This window comes from Aplosporella prunicola, assembly GCF_010093885.1.
Source record: "Aplosporella prunicola CBS 121167 unplaced genomic scaffold K452scaffold_12, whole genome shotgun sequence".
In the NCBI taxonomy this organism is placed as follows: Eukaryota; Fungi; Ascomycota; class Dothideomycetes; order Botryosphaeriales; family Aplosporellaceae; genus Aplosporella; species Aplosporella prunicola.
The window spans coordinates 268,148-285,214 of record NW_022983540.1 but is presented as its reverse complement, the minus strand read 5'-3'; the positions used below and the strand labels follow the sequence as shown (position 1 = coordinate 285,214).

The 17,067-nt window shown below is 56.3% G+C and overlaps 6 protein-coding genes across 6 annotated transcripts; 2 read left to right on the top strand and 4 right to left on the bottom strand.

Annotated features, from left to right (window-relative positions):
- Window positions 1-103: 103 nt before the first annotated feature.
- On the bottom strand, window positions 104-2,248 carry K452DRAFT_358494 (uncharacterized protein; the record flags this gene model as incomplete). The annotated part of the gene is made up of 1 exon (XM_033546197.1): window positions 104-2,248. The coding sequence occupies one exon, from the start codon at window positions 2,246-2,248 to the stop codon at window positions 344-346; it is 1,905 nt and encodes a 634-aa protein (XP_033397728.1). The 3' UTR covers window positions 104-343.
- A 2,559-nt stretch (window positions 2,249-4,807) lies between these two features.
- K452DRAFT_227405 (uncharacterized protein) lies at window positions 4,808-5,303 on the top strand (the record flags this gene model as incomplete). The annotated part of the gene is made up of 2 exons (XM_033536895.1): window positions 4,808-4,849; window positions 4,965-5,303. 2 exons carry the CDS (start codon window positions 4,808-4,810, stop codon window positions 5,301-5,303), a joined length of 381 nt encoding a protein of 126 aa, XP_033397727.1.
- Window positions 5,304-9,740: 4,437 nt separating this feature from the next.
- Window positions 9,741-10,580, bottom strand: K452DRAFT_308420 (uncharacterized protein; the record flags this gene model as incomplete). Its single annotated transcript, XM_033543154.1, has 1 exon — window positions 9,741-10,580. The coding sequence occupies one exon, from the start codon at window positions 10,578-10,580 to the stop codon at window positions 9,741-9,743; it is 840 nt and encodes a 279-aa protein (XP_033397726.1).
- A 1,507-nt stretch (window positions 10,581-12,087) lies between these two features.
- On the bottom strand, window positions 12,088-14,331 carry K452DRAFT_194691 (uncharacterized protein; the record flags this gene model as incomplete). Its single annotated transcript, XM_033535921.1, has 1 exon — window positions 12,088-14,331. A coding segment is annotated over one exon (2,244 nt), but the record flags the coding sequence as incomplete, so codon positions are not given.
- Window positions 14,332-15,021: 690 nt separating this feature from the next.
- K452DRAFT_287209 (uncharacterized protein) lies at window positions 15,022-16,465 on the top strand. The gene has a single exon (XM_033540431.1). It carries the CDS (start codon window positions 15,077-15,079, stop codon window positions 16,364-16,366), a length of 1,290 nt encoding a protein of 429 aa, XP_033397724.1. The 5' UTR covers window positions 15,022-15,076; the 3' UTR covers window positions 16,367-16,465.
- K452DRAFT_24738 (uncharacterized protein) lies at window positions 16,431-16,762 on the bottom strand. The gene has a single exon (XM_033538055.1). The coding sequence runs from the start codon at window positions 16,721-16,723 to the stop codon at window positions 16,496-16,498; it is 228 nt and encodes a 75-aa protein (XP_033397723.1). The 5' UTR covers window positions 16,724-16,762; the 3' UTR covers window positions 16,431-16,495.
- Between the last annotated feature and the right edge of the window lie 305 nt (window positions 16,763-17,067).

The following is a 17,067-nucleotide window of genomic DNA, read 5'->3' as shown; positions in this document are numbered from 1 at the left end:
GCCAGCACGGCATCTTGGTGTTGTTTTCCTAGGCTGCTGGGCGCATTCTTGAACGTTGGGACTACGCCTAGATGCTCTTAGGTGTCTGTTTGTATCTTTGTACGTGAGGGGTTCGTGTTTGGGGTGCGTGTTGGGTGAGTGATGGGCTCCGCTCTAGCTAGCTACTATACTGTACTACCTACTGTACATACATAGAGGCTTTTGAGGTGTGTACGGTACATAACAGAACGGTACGATGCAGGCAGGCACCGGCGTCTACCTACCCACCTGTCCATCGCCCTACCTATCTCTCATCACAAAAGCCAGAAGGCGTAACTCATTCGCATCGTCCACACACCCCACACTAAGCAAGAACCCAATCAATCAACTCCCCGCACAACACATTCCCCCCCAACCTAACAACCCCCGACAGCATCAACATGCGCTCCGCGCCGCCAAACGACGCAAACACGGCGCGGCCGGTCTTGCACCCGAACCCCGGCGCCGCTGTCTCCACGTCTAGACTGTAGACGGGCCCGATGCGCGCTTCTAGAAAGGTTAGGAGCGCGTCCGCGGTCGTGCTGGCCGGGACGTTGAGGATGCGGACAGTGCTGCTGCGCGTGCGGGGGTAGGTGGGGTACGGGGGCTGGGGGGCGCGTGTGGGCGTGGGCGTGGGCGTGCGAGCGCCGTCATTGTCGTTGGCGTGGTTGTGGGTATGGGTGTGGGTGTTGACGTCGTCGTGGTCGTGCGCGTGCGCGTAGTCAGTGATAGAGTTACCGCTGTCAGCAGCAGCAGCAGCAGCAACAGCCCTTTCCGGCCGACAATACAACGGCGGCAGATCTGCGGACGGCGGGCCATCCAAGAGCGCGAGAAACGCGGCCGTCGTCTCCGCGACTTTGGTCGCATGCTCGTCTTCCTCAGCGTCAGCCTCCTCGGCCAGCGCGACGACCCTCGCCGCCGCGCCTAGCAAGCCCGCACGCACGAACGGCACGGTCGGCACCGTCAGCTCGCCAAGCTGCATGCCGGCGCCTAGGTCAGTGAGGGCGCGGATGTCGGGCCCGGTGAGAGTGCTGAGGCCGGCGTGGCGTTGGGCACGGGCGAGGAGGTGCGCTGCTGGGCCTGCGAGGGGGGTGTAGGGGTTGTTGTCGGTGTGGTCGTGGTCGTAGTGCGTCTCGTTGTCATGGAGGTGGTGGTGCGTGTGACTGAGACTGTGACTGTGGGGCGAGGCGGCGACGGCAAGGTCAGAGGCCGAGATCATGTGCTTCAGGGGCGAGCTATTGTTGCTGCTGGTGAAGGAGGCTTGACGGCTTTTCTTGCCGTGCGAGTGCGAGTGCGGGTGGGGGATCGGCTTCGGGGGCGTGGGGGTCGTGGTGACGGTGAGTGGGGAGTCTTTCTTTGCGGAGGAAGTGGTGGCGCGCTTGTGAGACGAGGCGGTGGTGGTGTTGCCGTTGTCGTCGTACTTCTGCGGGACAAAGTCCTGGTTGCCCGTGTACTTGAGCGGCGTGAAAGCGTTTTTCAGCGAGAAGTAGTCCTGCTTGCCAGCGTTTGTGAAGGCGTGCTTCCGCTGAAGAGTGGTGGTTGTAGTGGTGGTGACCTTCTTCGTGGACTTTTGCGCGCTGATAGGATACTCGAAATGGCCCATGGCCTGCTGTGTCGACAGGGCTGTGAGGGTCTTCCTCTCGCCATCCGCGTGACCACGCTCGAACGCCTTCTCCGTCATCTTAACCTTGGGCTCCGTCTCCCTCTTGACTCTCTCAGCATCAAGCCGATGCCTCTCCACCGAGCCCTCAAACATCCTAAACGGGGACTCCGGGCGAAACCCATCCAACGAGCTCCCAAGCATCCCAAACCTAGCCTCCGCCTCCCTCTTCTCGCGCTCAAACCTCTCCCTCTCCCTCTGCAGCTCCTTTTCCTCCTTCCTCAGCTTCCGCTCGCGCCAATCGAGCGCCCGCTCCTGCTTCTCCGGCCCATCAAGCCGCGCCAGGTACCCAGCGGTCCAAGTGTCGCGGGGCTGGCCCAGCACACCCGCAGCCTGCAACTTGGCGTCCCAGTCGGGCGTCGGCTTGTCCATGAACGCGGCCTGGTAGGCGCGCAACACCAGGGGCGTGTAGACGTGCTTGCCGTGTGCGCGCGGGTTGCGCGCCGGGTTGGGCGAGCGCGCGCTCGTGAAGGGGTCGTAGGTCGTGTTGGCGTCGGCGTCCGCCTGCGTCGACGCTTGGTCCGAGGACGAGGCGAACGATGCGTTGAGCAGCGGGTTGAAAGGGAGCATGGTGTGTTTCTGCTCTGAGCTGCTTGGGTGCGTGGAGAGTCAGTGTGTATTTGGCTGTGAGAGAGTGGTATTTGTAGGCGCGCTTACCGACTGCGTGCTCACACTGGAGTTGTCTTTGGGCTGTGTGAAGGGACGCGTAGAGCTTTGATCGGATCTTGAGAGCAAGGGCGCTTCACTGCAGACGGATTGCAGCAGACGCAGGTGGCAAAGCTGAGGTGCTCGCGGAAGCCAAAGGAACGAAAAGAGTGAGAGAGTGAAGTGTTTATAAACGCCCAGTTTCGCGTTGACGTCATGTCTGCAGTAAAGGAAAGGTGACTGAATTCATTCACCCTCCTATAGCTTCAACTGTGTTAGTGACTGCGTTTCCTCGCTGCTAGGCACCTTGTCGGTAAGATCATCTCTTCATGCGGCCACCCGTCCTGCGTTGGTCTAACAAGCACGTCTTTAGCAAATGAAGCACTCTACAGACGTGTTTGTACCTTCAAATATGTGTTGGTCCGCTGCTCAAAGATTCCCGAAAGAAAACTGGTGTTAAGATAAGCAGCGTCAAGTAACTTGCCCTCCACAAGGTGAAGGAGGATAGACAAATAAACAAACAACAAGAAAAATAAAAGGGCAGAAACTCAACGGCTCTAAGTCGAGTGGAAACCCCAGATTATAGTGAAAAGGATTTTGGTGACTGGCGCATGTGGAGAATCGAACTTTTCCATTTTGTCACCCGTTCCAACAAACCTACATGTAACGATGGAATAGGTCACTGTGACCTCCAGCAATTATCGTTGCGAATAACTTGGTTTTTCGGTTATTAAGGACATTAACTGGAACAGTGAGTAGTACTGATGCTCTCATCTGCTAAGAAAGGCTTTAATGAGCCATCAAACGGTTTGAATCTTGTCGTTGAAGCCCAGAGACATCTCATATCCACATGTCTTACACGACGATCCTACAAGATATGCAATCTTGCCGAAGAAGGAGACGGGAAAAGACGGAAAACCAGCAAATAAAATGCCATCGAACAGGCTATACCTTCACTCTTTATAGGGAACTAAAGGGCAAACATAGTCACGATGCCCTGCATCAAACGATGATCGTCATCTGGAGCTGCAGCTATCCGACACTTAGTGTAGCACTTGGGGCTCACGTCAGCCAGAGGAGTTCACGAGTTCCACGTGCTTACGGGCTTATGGTCTCGGTTGCTTCCGAACGTGTGTTGGACGGGAGTCGACAGGGCGGTGCTGACACCCGTCCTACCACGTATATCACGGTCATGTGATGGGCCTCCGACGCGTGTCCCTGACTTTGGCAGATCAACCACCTTGATGGCTGACTTCCTGCCTATCGACCGTGAAGATCTGAAGAATGTGGATCAGGAATCTAATCACTTCGGAGTTGAACTCCGTAGAAGTCAACGCGTCAGCTTCATTCTTCTCCCGAAACCTCAACACCACCAGTAGAGTGTAAAAGGATCATCATCAGTCAACTCGGTTAGACGAAGCAAATCGGAATGCAGTAATCAGTAAGTCTCACGTTGGAATCGTGGTGGAGTCGTGGTGGAGTGTGGGCTCCCGCACCTTGGCGGCGGTGGTCGAGAGGAGAGGATGACATGCAGGCCACCGTTTTTCTCGAAATATTTGGGCATGATAAGGAAGTCGGTTGTTGAGACAAGACTGACAAAGTCGAGGGTAGCACAGGTGGCACGGAGTGGACCTGGCAGATCGTCTTTCCCTTCACCGACGGCCCTCGAGCTCTGACGCGAGGCGGGGAAGTGCTCTTCCGAGGCTTCGGACGTGGGCCAAAATCATGCCACGCATGTGGCGATCGGCACGCACTCTATCTGAGAAGGCTGCAGATGAAGGACAGATATTAATGACGAACGAAGGAATGGGTGAGATGGAGTGGCATGCCGTGTTGCCGTGGACGCGAGCGACTCAGAGAGATCAAAGTCTTAGACTCGGAGCATGGCTGAAGGCCGCAGGCGACGGGCCGGCCTCGTGTCAAAAAGGCAAGCGCCACGTGCAGATTGCCCTTGCCCCTGGCTTCAGCAAGGAGGCGGCAGGGATTGGCGTTAGCTGGGCCTCCGTGTCCTTGCCGACGGGCCTCTCCCTGTGCCTTTCTCTCGGCCGCCTCGGACGATCCTCGACGCACCCTGCCCATGTTGACACTTACCGGCCGAAGTCCTGAGAAGCGCCCCCAAAGCTCGCAACCGCCGTTGGTTCCTTCGCCAGCCGCTGGCCCTGAGATCGCCCCCCTTGCCGATCGACAGGTCGTGAAACGACAGGACGCACTGGCTGCCCGAAACAGCTGATCCTGCGGCCAGTAGCATACATCCTTGACCTGTTCGCCGCTGTCTTCGCGCCCGACACTTCTTCACATCCCTCCTCTGCACCCTCCCGTCAGACGTCACAGGAAACCAAGTCCGATAGCGTACCTCTCTTTCCGCTCCACTAGCCGACCGAGCCTTCCCATTCGTTGCCGCCTCCCCGACATCCCTTGCTCGACGCCTTACGCAAGCGACGGCTTGAACCGCTATTACTACGCCCGCGCGCCAGCTCTTTCACAATGCCCAACTCTCTCGAATCCTCGCGACCAATGTTGAACAGCGTAAGCCCGCCTCGCCGCCCCGCAACCCGCCCCGCAACAACACCACCTCGCAGGGGGATCTGCCCTCTCCGCTCGCCCGTCCAACCTTGTTGTTGACACTAATAATAATAAACAGAACGGAACCCGCAACTCGACGCGGCTGTCGACCTACTCGGCAGCCCCGACGCTCACTCCCTCGATTGCTCCCTCGACCACCTCCTCGATCGACCCCCGCTCCGCTGACATCAAGGCCTGGAACGCCGGTCTTGACCGCCTGGAGGACAAGCGCCTGCAGCAGCAGCGCTACGTCGCGTCGCCCGAGAAGATGGACAGCATTGGCAAGCTGGCCCTGGGCGCGAAGCTCGACCGCGCCCTGTCCCGGCGCATGAGCGGCCAAGACGCCGTATTCACGCACCGCCCCACGGGCAGCCAGAGCACCATCGACGAGAAGGAGCTCCTTAAGGCCGACGAGTAATGGTTGCGGCCCCATGTCCCTTCCCGGTGCAGAGGCACCGCGGGGGGATGACGTGCTTTTTTCGACGGGATATTCTAGATACCAAGTTACGGTCAGACACAGACGCATTCTATGCACGGACGGGCGGACGCAATGATCTCGAAATTACGGTTCAAACAAGAGAAAGAGTTGCCATGCCAGCGAAACACACGGGACTGGCGCAAGACCCTTTTCACACGTCAAATATGCGACCGGCGACGAGGCGCACATTTCACAACGTTACTTTTCATTTGGGCCTGTTTTGCTTTGCTTGTTTTCGAGTTCACGGCGGGGATTCTAACGGGAGGGTTCATTTCACTTATTTTCGTTTCTTTTCTTTTTTTCTCTTTTTTTCCGGCTACCATCCAATTGTTTCCCCTCATTCCTTCATATTAGCTGCCTGGGTTGCACACGCGCCACGCATGCACGCATGCTTACGCACGCGCCTCACGCACGCATGGCATGGGCATGCCCCGGAGTGAGTGTGGGGGAAAAAGCCGCCCTACCTTGTAGCTTTTCGATACCACGTTTTCGTTCCGATCCGTTCCCGCTTTCGCATTCCGCTGCTACCGCTGTTTGCTGCTTCCCCCCACTCATCATCATCATCATCATCACCTATCTCATCAATCAACCAATCATCACTAGCATTTCCTTGCCTTGTTGTTTGCGTTGCTCTCTTTCAGCTAGCATACCAGCCGGGGCTGCGGCCCGGCGAGAATCTGAACGAAGGTCACTTTAATTCCCCCCCAACCGACCGACTAGACCTGGCCACGGAGCGCCTGCTTTGGTGCTTTTTTTCCGCCCCTACAGTATGTATGTACGTCTGATTGCGCTAGCTTGCCTGCCTGCCTGTGCCTGCCTTCGGCGACGCTGACCTGGGCCTCGGGACCGTGCCGTGCGCGAGCGCGGACATGAGCCCGCGGGTGCAGCTGCGTCGATAGTAGGTATTCCGTATCTATCTAGGTTTCTACCTATGGCATGGCATGGCCGCACCGCACCGCGCAGCGCAGCACGACTGCAGCAGCAAGCATGCCCGCATGCACGCAAAAAATGCAAAACAAATATAGATTAGATAGATAGGCAGCTAGGCACGCTCTCGTCTCGACGCACTGGCACTGCACTGCGCTGTAAACTACGCAGTATAGATTGTACAATACGGATTGTCTACCCCATGTGCCCTGGCATGCATGCAGGCCGGAGCTTTGCCACACTCGCTCGTCCGCTCGCGCGGAGGCGACGCGCAGGCGAAGCGCGTGCCTGTGCTTAAGCGTGCTGCCGAGCCGCTCGCTTGGGATACGGGATGGGATGCGCGCCGTTTTTGGGTGGGGGCTTGCAAGGGTGGGTGGATGGGTGTGTTGCTGGGGGTTGGACTTGGTCGTGTGTTTGTGCAGTGCAGTACAGTACATAGGCTCGCTCGCTCACTCGCTCGCTCTTGGCTTGAGTGTGGTGTCTGTTTGGGGTAGGAGAGGAGAGTCGGTTGTGCTGAGGAAGAGTTGCATAAGGGAGGGAAGAGATCCTGCTGCCTACATACAATACGCGCCTATCGGGTCGTATGTATGTACGTAGTAAGACGCATCTACTACAGGAGCAACCAGGCAGCCGGGGCAGATGAACAGGCAGGGAAACCACGCACTCTGCCACCGCGCAGCTGCGCGAATTAGCATCGACATCAGCATCGACAGTATTGCAGAGTGCAAGCACGAGCATACTACATAATCGCGGGAACAGTGGCAATGTCGACATGGTGGAGATGGACAGAAGACTACTTTGGGGGCTTATTGGGGAGGAATAGCTGGGTAGTATGTGCTCTCTATGCAGTAGGGACTAGTGGGTGGAGCGAAGGCATCGGCGTAGGCACTATGGATGCAGGATTTAGTGGGACGGCTTGGGGCTGGGGCCGGGGCTGGGGCTGAGTGTGGCGGATTGCCTTTGTGTGTGTGCGCGGTATGGATGTGCTGTTGTGGGTTGGTGGGTTGGTGTGCCGTGAGGGTCTGCTTGTGTGGTAAGGATGGCGCTCTATTGGGGTTTTCGGTGGTGGGCTGGAGGGTGGTGTGGGGTGAGTGCCTGGCTGGTGCGGGGTTGGGGGCGGGTTGGGGCGGGTTGGGGCTGTTTTGTTTTGTTTGTTTTCTTGCGTGGTTTGGTGGGTTAGGTCTGCTCTGCTGCTCACATGCCGCTGCTGGAGGTGGTTTGGGTAGTGTTTGTCGTGGTTGGTGATCTGCTTGTGGTGGTGGTTTAAATTGCGGTAAATACTCGACGCAATACAACTGGACGACAACAAACAACAGAATTACCAGAAAATTCCCGATTCTCTTAACGCATAATCTAGAAAGAGTCCACCATCTGCTGGTTTGTAAATAATCTGTAAGACAAATAAGAAACCATCTCAGCATGACACTCCCGGAAAATGCGCTGGGTAATGAGCGTTCTTATGCTTGCGGAATCGGCATTTGTTATTGCAAATCTATGCCTGGTACCCCGAACCACGTTCCAACATCGCAGTAAAGTGGTTGAATTTCTAGGAGGAAAATACTCATTCCACGAACGGATACCCTCTTCGAATTTTTCGAGAGGCATTCCACCTAGATGGATCAGTTTCGTGCTTCGATCGACGAATCTCAAAAGCAATTTTTATCACATAGTACGATTATTGTAATGGATTCCGAGATTTAGGTATTTTTCTACGGGTGTTGCTGCTATCTAAGTAATTTTTAGCAGTATAACCCGCCATGCTCCAACCATCACACCTCTACAAACAACGGAGGAAACGGGAGAGAAGCAAAAGGAGAGCAGTGACTGATTATGCTTGTATAAGGTTTGCAGTGAATAGGGTCTTTAACAATATAAAAGATGGTAACCTAAAATAAAAGCAGAAATATATGCTAAGGAGAATGAATCCTGCAGAGGCTAGTCTGTTTACTGAATGATTAGCATCCCGACCTTATATATAAATAGCCCTAGACGAAACTATGCCTCAGCTAAAGCCTGAATCTTATTACTCATATGGGCTGTGCCTTCTAAACTAAAATTATCCGCACACTTCCACCCCAAACCTTTTCTCTCATCCCAACTACAACATGACCGAGCCGTAAACCCTTTCCCGCATCCAGCCCTTCTAGAACCACTAACGAGCATGCCCTCACTCATTATCTCCCTATAAATAGCTGTCTGAGCCAACTCCTCCACGATCAAAGAAGATTGTGACAAGCTCACAACAAGGCTAGGGCACTGTGTGTGCACTACAAATATATGTGGGCCGCACACTTCCCTATAACCACACCTCCTGCCTGCGACCGCAAGCCCGCAAACGCATGGCATAGCTCCTCATACCCCTCCATGGCTTAGACATGGAACTCACCGTCAGCATTACGCGAAGCTGCTCTGCACTTATGGTGGGCGATGGCGGCGAGTAGCACCAGCGTCTGGCTCACTTTGTGAACCATGCGGTTGCGTGTGCGGGAGACATAAGCAGAACTTCCAACCTTTTCAGCATGCAGCAACCCAGTGGTTGAGCATTACGGTATGCATATCTCGATGGCGCCAATTTGCTTCTATTGCGATTGTGGGAGCGCCTAATTGGAAGAATCCCAGCTTTGTTTCGATGGCCTTTTAAGGTGGGTTGTCGTACCAGTAGCGGGAGAGACCACCTATGCGGTTCGCTGGCTGTTAGCCGACTCCGGGGGAAGCGTTTTAGTTGGGCTGTGTAATTTGTTTTGTAGACTGTGAACCGATTCCTGCTACAGTGTGCGTTGGGGGAGAGATAAGAGCTGGGGAGATATGCCACGCCGGTCCCAATTGTGTGCTTAAGATGCACTGTACGCTGCCTTTCTTCTTTGATATGTTATATCAAGAAAGGCTTATCGCATCTCTCTTTGCGAAGTTTGGTCATAGCTCCCAATTCAAGGACATAAACCCACCTAGTCGTACGTAAGTGGCGTGGTAGAACGCAGAAGAACACTGAATCATACAAGCCGGCAACGTAATCCAAGGGCAGTGATCTGGCCTGCATCTTCATGGTGGAAGAGGAATGGAACGGACATGATCTTAGGAGACTGAGACATAATTTACACGATCTGACCGAAGAGGCTGGCTTGAAATCGGGTTGCTTTTCTACATGTTCGGAGGAACAAAGATATAGCAGTCAGTGAAACATTTGAAGAGACTGGTGTATTACTAGCATTGATAATGCCCGACTATATAACAGGCAGCAGTGTAGACAACAGAATCCAATGCCAAAGAGCGCAAGCATCCAACCCCTATAATCCGGACTGCTCTAACCCTCGCCGCAGCTTCTACTACAAAAAATAGAGGCAGTAATTCTCGCTGCCTGCGCATCCATCCTCCGAGACAAACAAACCTGCAACCAAGCAAGCAGCAAGAAAGCATGCCGCCACCTTGGCAAGCTAATCCACATCAGACAACTCACTCTCCGGCACCTCCCTCACAGTCACCTGTACCTCTCTCAGGCCTCTCCCCCTCAGGCGCCTCCTCATCATACACCCTTATCTCAGCCATCTCCCTCTCCGGGGCCTCCGTCTCCAGCTCAGCCGCCAGCAAGCTCCTCTCCACCAGCCCCATCGCAATCTCGGTCTTCTCAATCTCCTTCCTCAAAGTAGTTATATTCGCATCTCCCAGCAGCGCCTTAAGAGACACGCCCTCCCAGCCGACATTATCCTGGCGCATCATCTGTGCCCACTCCGGCGCATGTCTCGCAAACATGCGAATGAACATCGCGACCTGGACGGGCTCGGGGATACACAGCCCCTCGTCCTGACATTCCATGATGCCGTTCCACCAAAGCCCAATCGTGTTATCGACGTTCTTAGTCGAGAAGCGATCGTACATGATATCGAGCCACGTATAAAATTCCAACGACAAGCAACGAGACAGCTGTTTGCTACCGCCAAACCTGCGCACCAGCTCGCCGTACATCTGCTTCGCCGAGCGCTTGTCCACAATGCAGGGGAGGAGGTCGCGCGCCACGGAGCGCAGGAGCACGCGCTTGGCCTGCTCGTCCTTGACGTGCCAGAGCACGTACCGCATGCGCTTGGCGATGGGAGGCGGCTCCACCGTGTGCCGCCCGTCCTGGTGGAAGATGTTCCTGCCGTACGGTCTTCGTGGCCGTCGCGCTTCGCCTGTTATTTGCTCCAGCACGGCTAGCGAGGCTGACTGCATGTGGCCCCGTAGTATGGCGTCCCAGGCTGAGAATGACCGGCTGCCTCGCATTATGAAGAGGGGATTGTTCCAGATCTTCTCGGCCATGCTGTCGAGTGTGTGCTTGGTTAGAGAGCGTTGGAGAGAGAGAGGGTAGTGATTTGGAAATCGAGCGTGTGTGTAAAACTGAAAGCTTAGCTATGACTGAACGTTTGAATAATAAAGATGGAAATGTGCCGTTGTGTTGCAAACGAAGGCACTGTAATCGCAACGAGGAGAGACTTTCGTTCCCTGACTGCCCAGTACGGCAACTCCCAAAGTGGCAGCGACTTCAGAGAGTCGTTTGTCCTTTCCTTCCACCTCTACCTAGCACCGTCAGGGAACACCCCAGCTCAGACATGTTTGCCTTCTTGTCATGTGTATAAGCTAGCCAGAGTATACGTCACTGTAGGTGTAAAAGTTGTCCAGCGAAAAAAATCAGCCGGGAACTTTTCCAAACAGCCACCAAAGCACTCAACCCACATACCACATGCCACATACCAGCTCTTGTTCTCGCGAAATGAACTATCATCCGGGCTTACAAAGGTAGGTACTCAGCGTCCATAGGCTTGTTGTGTCGGATAGACTGAGTACTTAACCGCAACTCGAGGAATCCTACGTGCAGCAAACCAGCAAACACCCACCCACCCACCCACCACACCCACACCCACACAAACGCACAACAAAAAAGCCCACACACCAACAACACACCTCACATATCTACCCGTACACACACACACCAACACTCAACTACATAGGTATAGGTATATAAACACAACCACCAACCTCACAACCAGCAACCTCCTCCACCATGCCCTCCCCAAAAAAGCAAAAAAACAAAAAAGACCAGAAAACGAAGCAAAGAACCGTGCTTTTCGACAGACCGCCAACCAGAAACGACAAAGGAAAGAGAAAAACGCAACGCAAGGAGAGATGATGATGATGACGATGATGATGATGACGATGTGGATGATGGTGATGAAGGGTAGATAGACGACGAGATACGACACTGCGACAGACAGATTGGGGAGGAAATGAAAGAAATGAAAAAGAGCGAAAGAGAGCGAAAGAGAGGGTCAAACGATACTAAAAATAACAAACAGCAACACCCTCACCAACCATGCAACCACAACCACAACCACTCACTCACTCACTCGCCCAAACCAAAAAATCACGCTCGACCCTTCGCCCTCACCTCCCTAACCCTGACCCCCTCCTCATCCTCATCCCCACTCCCCTCCCCCCACCGCATGACCTTCCTCCCAAACCCCGAGCTTCCCCCCTCCTCCTCCTCGGACGACGAAGTCGCCGAATCATCGATAAACACCCGACTCTGTCTAAAAATCTCACTCGTGGCACTCGTGCGGCGGCCATGATGGCGCTCGGTCGGCGACGCCAGCATCTGCTCAGCCGCGACATCGCGCGGCGGACGCAGCTCGAACATGCTTCCGGGGCGTCCACCATTCGCGTTCGCAAAGCGCGGCCCCGCGTGGTGGCGGCGGCGCAGCGCCGCCGTGGCCGCCGCCGATGCCGACGACGACGCCGACGACGAAGACGCACCACCACTACCGCTCTGCGGGTTCAGACTCTGCCACCAGCCGCTGAGGCGCCGCCCGATGCTGCTAGCGTCGTACGCCGACGCCGACGACTCGGCCGCCTTGTTCGTCTCCGCTGCCTTCGCAAACGCGGCATCGATGCTGCGGCCCTCGAGCCCCGGCGTCTCGCCGTCGAACATGCTGTCCTCACTGTCGGTGCTCGACTCCTGGCCCGAGAAGAGCTCGGGCGGGGGCGCCACCTCGCCGTTGTTGCGGCGCGCCTCGATGAGCAGCTGCTTGAGGTCTTCTTCCGAAAGAACGGACGTGATGGTGCCGTCGCGGGGGCGGCCCATCTGGCCCTGGCGGGAGTTCGCCTTGCGGCCGTCTTCGACCAGGCGCTCGATGGCCATGCGGTTGGCGATGAACTTCATTTTCGGGAAGACGCTGTGCTGGCCTGCGTGGATCATGCGGGCCAGACGCTCCGGTGTCGGGTCCGAGAGGATATGCCAGAAGTCCGAGGGGATGGTCTTGGGCCACAGTGTGATGGTGCCGCTGAAGCGCTGCAGCCAGATCTCACTCCAGTCTTGGCCCATGGGACGGGGGAGCAGCTCGAGGTGCCGTAGCACTTTGAGCCATTTGGTCAGGTCGAGCTTGAGGTACTGTTCTGCTGCGCTGCCGAGGAAGCCACCGCGCCAGCCACGGCCGCGCCGGTGCGTGACCGGCCGGCCGACACTGCCGCGTGAGGAGAAGAAAAACAGGCTAACGTGAGGGTTGACTTGCGAGACAATGCTGAAACGAACGTTGAAGTGCATGTTCAGTGCCTTGAGCGGGATATCGGTTCTCAGACTTCCATCTTTCCACTTGTGGCCGAAGGAGTACGGCTCCAGATTGCCCTCCTTGTTCTTCTTCATCAGGACAACCGGGTTCAGGATGCCGGGAACGGCAGCACTGGCAATGACAGCGGACCAAATGACGCAGTCCGGGCTGGTCAGGTAGTTTGCGAGGATAGTAGGAGAGTGGGGATCAGAAGGGACACAGGAGACGTTCAAGATGCGGCCAGTACGTAGATACGCTTCACGGAATGTGAGGTTGCCGCGAGTGAACCAGGAGCAGCGCTTGGCCCAGTCGACGGAGTCGAAGCGGGCGCCCGTCTTTTGCCATCTCTTGATCCAGGTCATTGTGTCATCATGGCAGGCGGTGATACGGTTGGCCAAGGCAGGAACCAACAGACGCTTGAGCTCTTCGTTGGTGCGAGTGCCGAGAAGCGCAGCGACTAAGGCGCCTCCGGACGTACCGGTGATGACGTCGGGAAGCAGGTTGGCGTCCATCAGAGCTTTGGCAACACCAAAGTGGTAGTAAGCAAAGGTAGCACCGCCAGATAGGCAGAGTGCAGTGCGACCAAAGTTGTTGTGCAGGTGTCTGAAGAGGTTTCGCTTGTCTTCGGTAGAGAGGGCGTTTGTCCGGGAGAGGAACTCAAGGGAGGCGACAACCTCGTCAATGTAGGACTGAACCAGGTCTTTGGTGCCATAATAGGTCTCGCTGTATAGATGGGCGTTTTCGGTGCCGACAAAGTTGCTTTTCACGCAAGCTTCGACAAGGCCGCGCAGCTCGGTTATAGCCTTGGCCGGCTCTCCATCAGGGTTCTCTGCCTCGTGTTCCGCCTGGGCTCTCAGCTTGGAGATGTGGTCCTTGATGCGCCGGATAGTCTTGCTGTCGTAGTACGCGTAGTCGTCTTTCTTCTTCCAGCTTTCGTTGCCCAGATGTCTGTCCAGCTCTTTCGCGGCAGCCACCCAATCTTCATAGGTCGTAGTGTTGTTCAGCTTTCGGCGCAAAGCCTCCCTCCTCCCTCGCCAGGTCACCCAATGCTCGTATAGGAATATGTAGAAGCGCGTCAGGAGGTAGCTAACGGCCAGCACGAACAACCAGCCAAACACAGTGAAGAGGAGCGGCCATTTCAGCAGCGTGTAGACGAAACCTTCTCTGGTCTCGTCCTTGCCCCGGCGCGGGGCGCGCTTCTGCTTCTTCTTCTTCCGCACGCGCTGGTGTACAGGGCGCCAGTCGTTGAGGGCGGTGATGAAGACGGATTTCTTCTTGGGCGGGGCGCCCGGGGAGAGCAAGTCGTCCTGCGACGGCGAAGTGGTATCGGGGGCGGTAAGGGCGCGAGCGAAGTCGGCAAAGCCTTCTTCGTTGACGAAGTCGTTGTCCCAGTCAGGGAGCTGAGAAAAGTCGTAACCGGCGGACGACAGGGGCGAGGGCCCGTCGGTTTCCTTCTGGATGTCGGCCATGGTGTTGGCACTTTTTGGAACGGGGGCGGACAGGGACGAGGTTTTACATGCTCACGATTGAGTGGCGTGTCAGGGAGGGAAGGGCGAGATAGAGTTGCGTGACTGGAGCTTAGGCGGACGGAATGCCCTCGAATATGCAGGCGGCAGTGACGTAGCGAGATGGAGGCCGAGGCAGGGACCACGTTGGGGATGCGGTTCCCCCCGCCGCCGCTCAGCCGCATTTAGCCCCAGCGGCGGCAACAGCGTCAGCAAACAACAACAACATACATGGATATGTATCACACGACCTCTTTTTTTTTTTCTGTTTGATCCTTCCCATGCAGCTGACCCTTCTTGCTCTCTCCCTGTCTACAAACTGATGCTCCCCCTCTGCTCTCTCCTCTGCACCCCTCTGATCCCTAGCGAAGGCACTGGGCAATTGGCCAATTAACACGAACCCCGTCCAATCTCCCCTCCCCCAACGTGTTCTATTTGCGGAGGTCGTTGTTTAAACATGTCTCTCCCCTCTCCCTATGTAGCCATCGAAGTTCTAGGAGTAATGGAATCACTGCTCACTGCCTGCCCGAGCAAATGTCGCCGGCTGATCCAAATATGCACCGCCACGCGCTCCGCAACCGGCTAGCGCTTTCGCCGCCCGCAACACCACCGATGTGCCCGGACTTTTCCGCCGTCCATCACCAACAGTTTCATGGCTTGGTTTCACATTTCCGCCATGTCTCGCTGACCACGTCGCCTCGTTCCAGCCATGCTCCGCCACAGCACCTTGCGCCTCGCGAGGCCTTTGCGGAGAAATCTTTTTAGGCCAATCACAGCATGGATACCACGACGAGAGCTTCTTACTCTGGCCATCGAGACGTCCTGCGATGACACTTCCGCCGCGGTGCTGGAGACCAAGGACAATGACCGGAAGCCAGACGAACCCGCAGCGGTCCTGCACTTCCACAAAAAAGTCACCGCCGACAACACCAAGTTCCTAGGCGTGCATCCCGTGACGGCGCTGGAGTCGCATCAAGAAAATCTGGCAATCCTCGTGCAGGAAGCAATCAAGAAGCTCCCCGCAGCAAATGACACCGCTTCGTCATCTACGAGCCAAAACGATGCCTCGGCGCCGCCCATCCGCGTCCCTGTCGGCAACGGCGTCGTCGAATATAAGCAACGTCCCGACTTCGTCTCGGTCACGCGCGGCCCCGGCATGCGCTCGAACCTGTTCACCGGGCTGGACACGGCCAAGGGCCTCGCCGTCGCATGGCAGGTCCCCTTCGTAGGCGTGAACCACATGCACGCGCACGCGCTGACGCCGCGCCTGGCGTCTGCACTGGCGCAGCCCAGCACCACGCCCACACCCTCCTCAGCCACATCTGCATCTCCCTCTACCCCACCAACTCCGCAGCACGACCCCGCGCCCGCCTTCCCTTTCCTCTCCGTCCTCGTCTCCGGCGGCCACACCCTCCTCATCCACTCGAGCGACCTAACTTCGCACAAAGTGCTAGGCAGCACGATTGACACCGCGATCGGGGAGAGCCTAGACAAGATCGCGCGGGCCGTTGTGCCCGCCTCGCAGGTCGCGGCCTGGGGCGACACGATGTACGGGGCTTTGCTGGAGGAATTCGCCTTTCCCTCCGGTGCCGCCGACTTCGAGGCCTACTACACGCCGCCGACGACGCGCAAGGGCGAGCTTAAGCGCCGCATCTCGCCAACCTATGGCTGGGCCCTTAGGCCTCCGCTCTCGCACAGCCCGACGGCGCGCAGCCTGGACATGAGTTTTTCAGGCCTGGCGACTATGCTGGAGCGGCTTGTAGAGTTTGGCTGGGACGTGTTGAGGAAGACAGTGGGGAAGGAGACGAGGGCGCCGGAGGAGGTGGGCGTGCATGAGCGCAGGGAGCTGGCAAGAGAGGCGATGAGGATTGCTTTTGAGCATTTGGCTGGGCGGGTAGTGTTGGCTTTGGAGGGGATGGAGCCGGAGAAGCGGAACAAGATCCGTACGGTCGTGGTTAGTGGTGGCGTGGCAAGTAATAAGTTTTTGAGGTTTGTGTGAGTATCCCCTCTTCCTTTTCTCTTTTTCTCTCTCTCTCCCCCTCCTTCTCTTCCTTCCTCCTCGTTCTATTCCCCCCACACATCCCACTAATACACCCCATAGATTCGAATCCTTCCTCGCCGCCCGCGGCTACCCAGACATAAAACTAGTGTACCCACCCCTCGCGCTATGCACAGACAACGCGGCCATGATTGCCTGGGCCGGCGTCGAGATGTTCAGGCAGGGCCATACGACGGGCTTGGAGGTGCGCGCGCTGCGCAAGTGGAGTCTGGAGCGGTTGTTGGATCCGGATCCGAAGGAGGATGTAAACATAACAACTAAACATAACAAGTAAACATAACATTGTAAACACAACATGTAAACATAAACTCCCCACTTCGTCGTCTCTCTGCCGTGGCTGCGTTTAGCTGACCGCCTGCTTGCTTGTTTGCCTGTCTGTCTGTCTGTCTGTCTGTCTGTCTAGAGTGTCTGTTTGTCTGTCTGTTCGCCGGCTCTGGTCATGCTTCTAGTGCTTCGATGCGTGCGAGTACGTGTGCCCAACTGCTTAAGTCGGTACTTGATCAAGGCTCTCATGACTGAACGGCTGTTGTTGGCGAGGATTTAACCGGTAAATGCCTTTTAAACGGCAGCTTCTATGCGCGGGTCCCTGAGTCGGTGGCTTTGATAGCACCCTTGCCAGTCACTACAGCAAAGTCTTAATG